General features: G+C 40.1%; 1 protein-coding gene across 1 annotated transcript in view; it reads right to left on the reverse strand.

Moving 5' to 3' along the window:
- Positions 1–1,352: 1,352 nt before the first annotated feature.
- The window catches only part of LOC128379854 (lipoxygenase homology domain-containing protein 1-like), a 32,870-nt gene continuing 22,031 nt past the window's right edge, over positions 1,353–12,191 (reverse strand). Inside the window, exons 27-43 of the mRNA XM_053339495.1 lie at positions 11,954–12,121; positions 11,656–11,837; positions 11,293–11,409; positions 10,722–10,884; positions 10,221–10,375; positions 9,906–10,115; positions 8,977–9,103; positions 8,613–8,821; positions 8,296–8,481; positions 7,294–7,421; positions 7,056–7,173; positions 5,451–5,628; positions 3,196–3,381; positions 2,725–2,895; positions 2,412–2,541; positions 1,960–2,115; positions 1,353–1,833 (exon numbers count right to left, since the gene is read on the reverse strand). Coding sequence (XP_053195470.1) covers positions 1,353–1,833; positions 1,960–2,115; positions 2,412–2,541; positions 2,725–2,895; positions 3,196–3,381; positions 5,451–5,628; positions 7,056–7,173; positions 7,294–7,421; positions 8,296–8,481; positions 8,613–8,821; positions 8,977–9,103; positions 9,906–10,115; positions 10,221–10,375; positions 10,722–10,884; positions 11,293–11,409; positions 11,656–11,837; positions 11,954–12,121 — 3,065 coding nt within the window. The remainder of the gene's footprint in view (positions 1,834–1,959; positions 2,116–2,411; positions 2,542–2,724; positions 2,896–3,195; positions 3,382–5,450; positions 5,629–7,055; positions 7,174–7,293; positions 7,422–8,295; positions 8,482–8,612; positions 8,822–8,976; positions 9,104–9,905; positions 10,116–10,220; positions 10,376–10,721; positions 10,885–11,292; positions 11,410–11,655; positions 11,838–11,953; positions 12,122–12,191) is intronic.

Below are 12,191 nucleotides of genomic sequence, written 5' to 3' on the forward strand. Positions count from 1 at the left end.
GCTGTTTAGTTGTGACTGCGCAATGTTTTTTCAATAGGATATTTTATCTGAAAATAGAACTATTTATCATTAATATTAAAGCAATAGCGCATTAATGGTGATGAGTGTGTTGATGAAGAAATGGATGAGCATATTATGGGTAAATGTTAGATTCACATGTGGTGGAATTTTGTACTTTATTTATTATTACTACTAATAATAATGATAATGATTTCAAAAGTTGCATTGCTAAACCCAAACTGTTCTGTTTTTTGTTTTTTAATTTTAATTTTATTTCATGGCTTGTATATTATCCTTTTGTATGTGCTCTTTTTGTAATAAATTGGATAAAATGGACACTTTGAGTCTTTTTAGTCTCAATTTTAAGATAATGAACAACATAACATGAATATAATAAAACCCTGGTAAGAGGTTGCTTAGGTTAATTGAGTAAATGGTAAAAATGCAGCAACCTTTATGTTATAGAAACATTCCAGATGTTAGTTAATACACATTTTTCAGACATACTGTATTTCACACCTTTGAAACCATTTGGTACCTTATATTATACAGTTGTTAGACTGTGTTAGCATAAAGTTTCCTTTTTTACACATCTATCAGAAACAGAGCAACAGTAGCATTCATGTGTGGTTCTGTTTCTGGCCACCCAACAAATCTAAATAAAATATTCTCTCTTTTTTTAGCTCTGTTTTGGCATCTAACAACTCCTGAGGCAAATATCTGGCTCTTTAGACTCTAAATGCTCCAATACATACACCAGTTAGTTGCCCAGTTAATCGGTCTGCTATTTGGCTCTGAGCAGGTAGTGCACAGTCAATGTATCACTAAAAACATCTGCCTGCTGCTGGACACTCGATAAGAGTGGTGACAGTGAACCAAAACGGTAATGAGTGAGTTGCAAAACCAATACAACAAGCTGAAAGATGCTCTCCTTTCAATTTACATCTAGTCATTTGATCCATTGTTCATGTAAAAACACTCATTTGTGCAGCTTTAAAATAAAGAGAATCAAACAGGTTGAAAACTGTAATTCTGAGTATTACAAAAGAGTTTAATCTTTTATAAAACCTCCAATATAACAAAGTAACTGACTGCAAACCATCCCTGACATATGAAATGTAAAAAGATTGGCACATTCAGCTTCCTGACCAAAGTAGATATTGTCACAGTATTTCATTGCAGGCTATATTCTCAGATATTATTAAATATCTAAGCATAGTATAATTCTTAAAAAAGCTATGAATGTAAAAATCTGTCACAGTTCCTGAGATATAAAACTTGTCAGAGCAGAAACTTTTTGGTCATTACTTTAAAGCATGAGGGAAGAAATCTCTGCAATGGGAAATAATACTTTAGTATTTTGGATAAATGACTCTGACGATCTGCCCATCAGCCAATTTAGTGTCCAGCCACTTCCTGCACAGGAAGATGGTTGTGACACCATTAGATGTGTTGGTGACTTCCACACGATCCAGTAGCCAGCCAGGACTAGGACCCGTGTTGTCATGCTCCACCCGAACTTTCTGCAGCTCTCCCATGTCCAGCATTTCCATCAGGAAACGATCCGTCTGCTCACGTTCAAAAAGGTTGCGAAACTTCTGCCGCAACTGTCGGCGGCCTGAATCTCCATTGGAGCCATAGATAGTGATGAAAACGTTGGCATCTGTACCTGCTCCCTTCTCGTTGCCGGTGATGACGATGATCTCGTAATTGACAGGCACCAGGCTTCTAGCTTTACTGGCGAAGCTCTCGATGGTCTTTGTGCACTCAAAGGTCGAGAATTCATCCCTTTTTGAAGAGAGAGGGATGAGGGCATTGCAGCTGAAGATGTACCTGAAGCATAGAAGGAAGAATATAGTCTGATACCAACAAATAGTATGCATATGGTTGAAAAACAAAAAAGAATGACTTTTGTGTGGATGTAGATGTGTATTAGAAAGCATGTAACCAAAGTCTTACTTGTTTCCCAGCTCTCTTTCAGTGACGACAACCTGCTCTACTTGCCAATGAAACTCCCCCTTCACTTTCTTTCCATCTTTGGGTGTGTGGCCCAGGCAGATACCTGCGATGTCACCCAGGTTCTTGGATGAAAACTCAAACCTGTCCACATTTCCCCTGAAAAGACAGGAATACATGCATGTTAAAATGAGTAGCAAGTCTCTTAAATTAGCCTACGTACTTTAAATTCATGTCATTTCCAAAGTATCCTGTGTCACAATTAATTTTCAACAGGATGGTGTAATAGCATGAGAGCGGATGGCAGCATTTGTCTGGACTCAAGTACTCTGTGGTGGTGGGATTATCATAATAAGTGTAAAGGAGGAATTAGAGGGAGTGAAAGCACATTTCTTTGAGCTTTTTCATGCAAACAAGTTGCAGCTCATCACGTTAATCTTGCAGTGAGTACCTACCGCAAGAACCTCTTCTTCTTAGAGGAGTTCTCCATTACAAATTCTTTTGATCGGCCCTTCCTCCCCTCAAGTACAATCCAGCCATTTTCTTTGGTCTCAGTGTCTCCAGTTGTGATACAAATTTCATACTCTTTAAGGGAGAAAATGAATGCAGTTAAGGTAAATTGTCCCTGTGTCACATCAATGCCACAAAGAATATACAGCATACACATTTTTTTTTTTGATTTTTTTTTCATTTGAAATTTTTTGATTTTTGGATCATTTGTTTTCAATGAATTATACATAAATTGTGTTGGCAGGTGCTGGCCCTTACTTGTCTTTTCGTCCAGGTCTAAGAAGTCATTGCTAGCCAAGGCCAGTTCTCTCATTATCTGTCCATCATCGTCATTTTTTGCAAGCCAGCGGCCACAGGGGAACCGAAATGTTTTGTCTATGATGTCATCTTTCACTTCAATGTATTCTAAGTGCCATCCAGGAGCAGGACCTGGGTGTAATGGGATCAGGAAACAAAGAAGACAGTAAGTAAAATTGATGTCAAAAATGACGAACTAACGAGTGATGTCTGAACCTTTAGGGGCCAATCAGTAAGAAGCTGTGTCACCCCTTCAGGTCTCCACAAAGCCAGACTAAAGATGTAGCTGGTAATTGTGGCCAGATTTATTTTAGTTTCTGTGATTGTAAATTTAGATGTTGCATGTGTTGCAAAGTGAGTACACTTTTCAACATGACAGTGCCAGTTTAATGACTTCACCACACAGAGTGACTGTTTATCCAAACGCCTGACCTGTGTTGTCGTGCCAAACTCGTACTTTGGAGAGCTCTCCCAGGCTGAGGATGTCTGTGAAACGAAATGTGTCGGTCTGCTTGCGCTCAAACTTGTTGGACTTGTTGCACTCTTTCAACGCCAGCGTCCCCGTGTCACCGTTCTCTCCGAAAATGATGATCCACACATTGGCATCAGTGCCTGCCCCTGAGGAGACAAGAGAGAGTAACCCAGTTTTAATAAAATAAATAAGAAATCCTGTTTCCCTGGACAACCTCTTTAGTGCTCTGTCCAGTTTACATTTTTTAAACATAAAGACATGTGTTGAGGCTATAGCCCTCGTTGCATGTGACCCCGGTTTGAATCCCGAGCCGAGCCGTCTTATCCTGCGTGTCATTCCCCCTCTCTCTGCCTCCTGTTTCCTGTCTATCTCCACTGTCCTGTACATTAAAGGCAAAAAAGCCCGAAAAAATATACTTTCAAAAAAAACCATAAAGACATGTTGGAGTAAACAAAGGACAGTGTGACTAGATCTGTGAGCTTGGAAATATACAGTATTAATGTGTTTAGATTCAGGTTTATAGAGTTCCATCATCTAATGAATCACGTAAACTGTTGTTTTAGTGACATTTTCTTGTTGTATTTTTGAAGAGCATGAAACTCATGAAAATGGAAAGTGTATACATTTACAAATGCTTACACTTTGTTGTAGATATTTTTATTATTTCATTATTTATTGAATTGCCAATAAAGACTAAGGCTGAAAAGGTCTGAGGTAATTTCTAAGCTGACAACCAACTACATTATGAGAGGAGCAAAATGAGGGGCAGAGAGAGCCGAGTTCTCTGACTCTGACAGCACAGCTACAGTATAAGCTGTACTTTATTATTTTACTGCAGAGGTTTAGCTACTAAGTGAATGTTTATGAGGTGATGAAGAGCACAAACATTGCTCAGTCTGCAGCATGCTTTTCATTACTTCTGTCTAGAAATCCTGCTGTTTCAATAAACAACGATAGCGTTAGCAAGATTAAAAATGCTGTTACCTTTAAATGTTCATTTCATTTGCCCCTTCACACTACACATGCAGATCACCCTATAAACATCTCAAAGGAGTCCATTACTTTATGCACTGCATCGCCTATGTAATGGTGTCTGCATGTGTGTGCCGCTGTGTGTGTGTGTGTAAGTATCAGCCTAGCTCATTATTCCTGCCAGAGCCTCTGTGGTGGTGCAGGGCTACATCTTAGCTTCCAGTAACTGCCAAGGGCGAGAGAGCACTCCTTTGAAGTCGGCTCAGACTTCTTGCTACGCTATCGTATTGATCAGCAGCACTACTGAGCTATAGAAAACACTGCATGAAGAAAAGAGGGAGCAAAGCCATGTGGGGGATTTCTGAAGAGGATTTCTTTCATTACTGTGTTGCAGTCACACATGAATTATTCCACCTTCACTCTTACAGGAAAACACAAACATCAGCATAAGGACAGGTCAAATTAGGAGCTGTGTAATGTCAATCCAACACAGCCTTGAGCTTTGGATAATGATTGAAAGAATGAGATTACAGACATAAATAAACCAACTCATTTGACATTCAGAGAAGTTGACACTGATTTCAGAGGTCATCAATATCATGACACCATCCTCTTTGACGTCATTTTATCACCCGTAGGATACCCCTCAGGTGCATCCCTGTGAAAGTGTTCGACTGTGAGGTGATGGCAAAGTGGATTAAATCTCTCATCTGTCCTTTGGAGAGGTTCAGGATTTCCTAGAAGGAGCTGGAGGTGGTTGCTGATGCAGAGGATGTCTGCTCACTTTGAATATCCCTGGGCTTGACCTTACACTGACCCGGAGATCAAAGGATGTATGGTGAATGCTGGTATGCCTACTGAGATGGCTTGAAATGAATTTGAAGCTTTCCGTTCCTTTGGCTCATAATTTGTGAGGTGAAAATCATCCAAATATAAAAGGTGTTCCCCACAGATTAATTCTAGGTCCTCTGCTTTTATGATAATATTGTTTTATAATGTAAGTATAGAAATACATAAAGCATAATTCAAACTATGCATTTAATTTTGGAATAACTACACATATGTACTGTCTGTTTATAAAACATTTTCCTCCTTCACTGACTGTAATCACTGCAGTTTGTTAACAAATGTTATATGTTGAGGTCACGTGTGAAAATATGTTTTCAATGGAACATCCCAGTAACCTAAATAAAAACATTGTTATGAGCCCACAAACGCCAGCCTGCATGGGTTGAAAACTTACCAGTAGCATCACTGGTCTTGACCTGGATGGTGTAGGTGGTGAGCTCCACCATAGTCTCCTCGTCTACCACAGCAGCCATCTCGCAGATCATGGTTCTATTGGGTCCGTGCGTCCTAGACAACCAGTCCTCGTAGGTGAACACGGCCACCTCCTCTGTGGTAAGGTTACGCATGATCACCTGGATGCAGATGCACAGATTTAGCACTGTTAGTCATTCAACATCAGAATAGTATACACATTGATTTTTTATCTGTCAAATAAAATAAAATAAACTAGAGAATTAAAGCGTTATTATTTCCAATTTTAAACACCTTCAAACACCTTTAAAATGTGCATGTGGTATGTTAAAAATCATTGTCACATGTTATGCTCACTAATGTTTTACCAGTATGAATACAAAGTGTCTGATGATCAGTAGCCCTGGGAAGTGTTTCATTATTAGACAGTGACTCGGCTCATGCAGCCACACTTGTAATAGCGCTCCACTCTGCATATTTATGCAGGCAGATGCCGGATATACTGTTGTGTCCATTTCATGCACAGACACAGGCAATCCATAAAGGCAGCACATCTGCTTGTGATGCTGAACACACAAGGCTCTGTGCAGGGTCAAGTCAAGGAGATGTTTGCAGTCGCTGAGTCCCAGGCACGGACGGACAGGGCTTGGTATTGTTCCTGACTGCTCTGCTGCTCTGCAGGCATGGTGCCTTTACCAGAGAAGACATTTGCATAGGAAATGTGTTCTGTTTCGTCAAAGCAGCTGGCCCGAGACATCACACCGAATTTAGAAGTGAGAAGTGATGTTGTCCTCACAGGGTCAAAGGAAGAGGAAAAGTACTGAACCGGTTATTTTAGGAAGCAAAAAATGTATGTTAATGAAGGTGATTATCTTGCAGGACTACATATTAATAATAAGTGATATTTGCACCAACACACACCAATTCACACTAACAATAAATATGAAATGAAATGAAATGTTTTTAGCAGAGCATATAATATTCTGTTTATCTCTCTACTGAATACAGAAACACACAGTACTCATTACTGAGCCTGTTTGTGCATGTGTGCAGTGTACTCTGTGTGTGTCTGTGTGTGTGTGTATATGTGTGTGTTTGTGTGTGTGTGTGTGTCTGCAACAGCATGGTAAAAATGGGTCAATATGCTCACTCCAGGAACTCTGGGCCCCGCTGTGTATATGTGTGTGGCTGTGTGTGTGTCTTTGTGGGTGGGTGAATCATTGACCATTTTCCTGCAGGCAGTGATAGATGTGTGCTTGTGTTTGTCTGTGTCATATAATAGATTGAATGATCCTGTGACCTTAAGAATATAGCACCGGGGTAAAACCTGTATTATTGATTTTGCAAGAAGCTGACAATAACTGTTCTGCTTTTTATGCACCTGGTTTCATGTTTTATGCATAACCTCTGCTGTTTCTTCTTCTCAACTAATAAGCCCATGACAAGAATAAAGGAAGCCAGTGTAAATGCATGATCAGCTGATTCTGGAGACTTAAAAGCTCTCCTTTTGTCTATTTAGCAGGTAAACAGCACCTGAACAAAAACGATACCATCTGTCTTGCTGCTAGGTTAGTTAAGATGTGCTGACCTGATTGAAAAACCAGTCAGGTCGACTGCCAGAGCCATCAATGCGAAGCCTCATCTTCCTCAGTGGGGTAATGTCATCGATCTCCATGGTGAAAGTGTCCTCCTGACCACGCTCAAACCTGTCATCCACAACACAGAGCTTATAACCTGTACCATTTGTATTTTAATAGTCCAAAAAGATACATAATGTGTGTATGAGCATGAGGTGAGCACATGCTAAGAAGACATGTTTTGGCTACCTGTCCTCATTCTTCTGCAGCAGCATCTCCTCTGTGCTGCCGTTGGCCCCAAACACAGACATGAAAATCTTAGTGTCTGTTCCTGCGTGCTGAATATCTCCCGTTACCACCGTCACCTCGTAGATAAACTGGCATGAAAAGATTAGGACATTTTACTTTTTTATTTTTATTTCATAGCCATCTCCCACAAGCAGTATTACCTCTAAAACATGAGTAGACAAGGATGTGAGTTTTACATTGCAGCTTATATATATTTGAGTGTGTGGAATTCCGTTAACATATATAAAGTCGTAGTAGATGGTATTTGAAATTTGCCATGTTTCTAGTTAAAACAGGGACCATTAAAAATGTCTGAGATTATAATGTAGTAAATATTGTATTGTTTCTCATTTTTATAGCTAATATTGAGTTAAGGTGTATTATTATAGATACTCATTATCTATAATCTTACTTGATGTATTATTCCACATAACCCTCAGCCCTTTTATTACAGAGCCACCAAATTTAAGAACTACATACATTTATAAATGCAATCCCATTTTAAGATGTTAAAACCAGTATCAAAGATTAACCCTTGAACGTTTTCATTTTTATATCAGTCAAAAAATACCATTACTAATAAATCTACCCAGGATAAAGTCATTTTAGTCTATATACTTTAAAGTGTTGTGAATAATATTTGTATTTGAATGTTCTTGTGATAATACATTTAGATGGTCTAAACCCGCAGATTCGCTAGATTTGAAGGTGTTAATTGTTCAATTATGTTCTTTCCGGAAATCAATTAGTATAAGGATGTGGAGTGTGTGGATGTGTTATTATTGGATAGAATATTTATTTTCTGTACACTGTTTTCCACAAATTGTTCTGTTATTGTCATTAGTGACAGTATGATAGAAATGGGCTCATTATCACCCGTCTGTTGCAGTAATTTGATCTAACTGCGATGTATGTTTTGTGCCATATGGCTGTGCTTGCATCCATTAGTTCACATCTACATACCTTCTGGGAGATGGAAATGGCCTCTGCATCCCGCATGTTGAAGACTCTAGAAGTTAACCCATCTCCACGATCTTTGGCCAGCCAGAAGTCGCTGGCAAAGACGTATTTGACCCCTTTGGTTGGCACAGCAACAGACAGCTCATCAACCAGCCAGCAGCTCTCAGGAGTGGCCCCATCATGGCCTAGCTGCAGGGAGGGAGAGAAACAATCACTTCAAGCAACGTGGGTGTATTTTTCTGCATGTTCATGTGTGTGTGTGCGAATGCTTGAAAGTGCACGACTCTTGCTGAAATTTTAACAACCTCCCCCTTCCTCACCTCGACCTTTTTGATCTCCCCCAAATCTGAACCGTAGGACTCAAAGCTCTCCAGAGAGCCGGCCTCAAAGCCCTTCCTCCCATTCGGCGGGTCCAGCCATAACCTCTCTGTCTGGGTGTGATTGGCCCCGATAATGATCACATAAACCCTGCTGGTAGTGCCCGCATCTCGCTCCAGTCCAGTACAGATGGTAATGTGGTATGGTATGACTGCACAGGAAGGGCACAGTAGTTATTCATTCATCAGAGGGCGAGATTATGTAAAGATGTCTGTGTTAGAATATCAATGACAGCCAGTAGCAGAGCAGACGATGAATCAGGCGTGCATTGCTGAAAATTCTTGATTTTTGTCTGAGTTTTCTTACTCTGGAGCTCTATTTCTTCCCCCTTCTTCTTCTTCTTGTTCTTTTTGTTCATGTTGCTGTCAACACTCTTCACCATCATGGCTGAGTTCTTTTTACTGTTTAAGCTTTCTCTCACTCCCTCATAATCCTGAAATAACACAACACATAGTGATACAGACAAACGCACAGACACATGCCGCATACATAACACAAAAGTCTATATGCATTTATGTAACAAGTCTTCCACATATGAGCACTGACAAAAATATTTATCACTGTTCATTTCTATAGCAGCAATGTATGCAATAAATCATTATGGTCACCAACAGCAATTAAAGGGTCAGTTAATTCATGCAGATGGAAAACACAAATAGTTATTACATGGTTTTTATATGCCTCTGAAAATCTAATATAGTCAAGTGGAGGGGAATGGAAACTTCATTTGCACTCCTCAGAGCACTGAAAAATGACACCTGAAAAACTAACAATTAACTTGCTAGTTACAGTGAGTCGGGATGATTCACTGACCTCATTATCAACTGTTTTTATAGGGACTATTTTTCAAAGGAAGGGGCTCCGGTAAAATGAGTAATCAGGACTGTGTTTCTGAGAGATACAATGAGGGTTCAGTGGAAAAACCGGTGCTTTGTTAATTTAATGCGAACTGACCTTTCTCATTTTGCCAGTGCAGTACTAGTACAGTAAAAAGCAACTTAACAGCAGCTGAGAATCTTGATTTGTTGCTGATTTCCACTGATTCAGCTTCTTACCTTGGTCCTGCTTTCACCCAGAGGGGAAACAGGTTTAAACTATCATTCAGAGAGGGCAGTGCAGTACTGCTTTTCTGCATGATATTGACTTCCACTTTAACTCTCCTTTCTACTATTTTGCTCTAATAGCTTATTTTCTTTTTACACAGAAAGTCACCCCTTTTAGGTCTTTCATGCTACCTTGACATAGAAGAATCTCTCAATGCGTCCGTCCTCTTTCTTCTTGGAAAGCCATCGTTCACATAAGAAGAGGAAGACCTCTTCTGTATCCTCATCAAACACCTCCACTTGGTCCAAGTACCAATCTGCACTTATCATACTGTTATCATGGCGGATTTTAATCCTAAAAACCTGCCCGAGGTCGACTGCCTCTATACTGAACGTATCCACCTGTGAAAATAAAACATGAGCACAGAACATCAACATAATGATGTCATTTACTTGTTTGTACTTTTTGAATAATGATGTTTTGCTGTAGTATTTTTCCTTTCTTACAGATCCTCGTTCAAACTTGTTTCTGTTTGTCTCCGACTTGCTGAGTTTCCTCTCTCCAGTGTCCCCCAGGTCTCCGTAGATTGTGAGGAAGACATTGGCGTCGGTGCCGGCTCCGTACACATCTCCTGTCATTACTGACACTGTGTATGTGTGAGCTATTGAGGGGATGATGATCACAGACAAGCACACAGGAGATCGGTTTGAGGCAATTGGCAGAAAATTGAGTGAAAAGAAAGCAATTTTCCGTCACTGTTTGATGCCAATGTCATAACAGAGAAAGAGAGAGAGAGAGAAAGAGAGAGAGAAAGAGAGAAAGAGAGAGAGAGAGAGAGAGAGAGAGACAGAGAGAGAGAGAGAGAGAGAGAGAAAATTGTCTATAGCTTCCAAATTAATGCTCAGAAAGATGTATAAAAGAGAGGACACAACAGGCAACACAACTGCTGAATGTCTGCATGTATGAATGCAGTTGAATGTATCTCTGGTCTGAGGATGTAAACATACTCTCCAGGGCATCTTCCACCTCGATTTCAGTTACTTTCAGGCTTCCATCTCGTGAAAGTTTCTCTGTGATGATGTCAGAGGGCACCAGCTCTCTCACTGTTTCTCCGTCATCCTCCGACTTGGCGAGCCAGCACTCACACGGGAAGATCAAAGTCTCTGAACCCTAGAGAGAGAGAGAGAGAGTGGGAGTGAGAAGGGGGCCACACACATAACACATCTACAATTTTATGTGTGTGTGTGTGTTTGAGGAGAATCAGTGAACACAGGGTCCTTTGGCTCAGAGCTTTGGCTCAGTATGTGAGAAAAAAAAAAGAATTTGCAGCATCTAATTGTAAAGAGAACATCTCCACCTACTGACCAAAATGAGTGTTTGTCTGATATCACGAATGTGAGTAGTGAGATGCAGGCTCAGTGTCAAAACTAAACATTTGACATGTTTAAGCATTAATTTGCAAGCATTAATTTACAAGCGTTAATTTCAATATCAGCGTTCATCTCGACAAGTGTTCACGTTTAATTTTTTTCAGTATGTGGAGCTTTTGAGATGACCTGATGCTTAATATTGCAGTACCTTTCCCTTCCTGAGCAGACGTCTGATCTCCACTCTGTCCAAATGCCAGCCTGGGTTGACCCCACGGTTGTCATGGCCGATACGGATCTTCTCCATTACATCCCCCACGTCTTCTAGCTTGAGAGGGAAGAAAAGTGAATTAACAAAGCATTATTTAAGTAATATTATGATAAATGTGTATATAAATTACAATACAATGGAAAGAAGCAGCAACATTATATAATTTGTAATACTATAAATTGTTACAGTCACTTTCAGGTTGTATGATAACACTTGTAGTGTATATACACTGTATTTGATGACCACTAGCCTCCAGAGCTTGATGAATGTGCTTATTCTGTTTATTTATGACTGTTATTGTACCTCAACAATAAACATGTCCTCAGCTCCTCGTTCAAAGTACATCCTCCTCTCCCTCTTGTTGAAACACAGAGACTTCTGCTGGCTGCACACCGCATCCTGGCCGTACAGGACGATGAAGACATCTGCATCTGTGCCTGCTCCAAACACGTCACTCGTGAAGATTTTGATCTCATAAGGAACAACTAAAACAATAATAAAAAAAAAAGTATAAACAATTATCCACATCAAATGATACATATCTTTAATATTTGGAAGAGTGATTTAGAGTGACTTATTACAGTGACCCAGTAGGATTTACATGGTGTGTAAAGCTCTGTCTGTAGGGGATTAGGGAAAAGGTCCCTGACAATGGCCCCATCATCCTCCCCTTTATCCAACCAACGGCCGCAGGGGAAGCATAGTTTCTGCCCCAGAGAAGGAGCATCAATCTCCACCCAGTCAAGGAACCAGCCTGCTGATCCCCCTCCTGAAACGTTGGCACAAATGAAGTTATTCACATGTGTACATATTGTAGAGAACTTCAGCATCATTCACTC

This window comes from Scomber japonicus, chromosome 19 (assembly GCF_027409825.1).
Source record: "Scomber japonicus isolate fScoJap1 chromosome 19, fScoJap1.pri, whole genome shotgun sequence".
Lineage (NCBI taxonomy): Eukaryota > Metazoa > Chordata > Actinopteri > Scombriformes > Scombridae > Scomber > Scomber japonicus.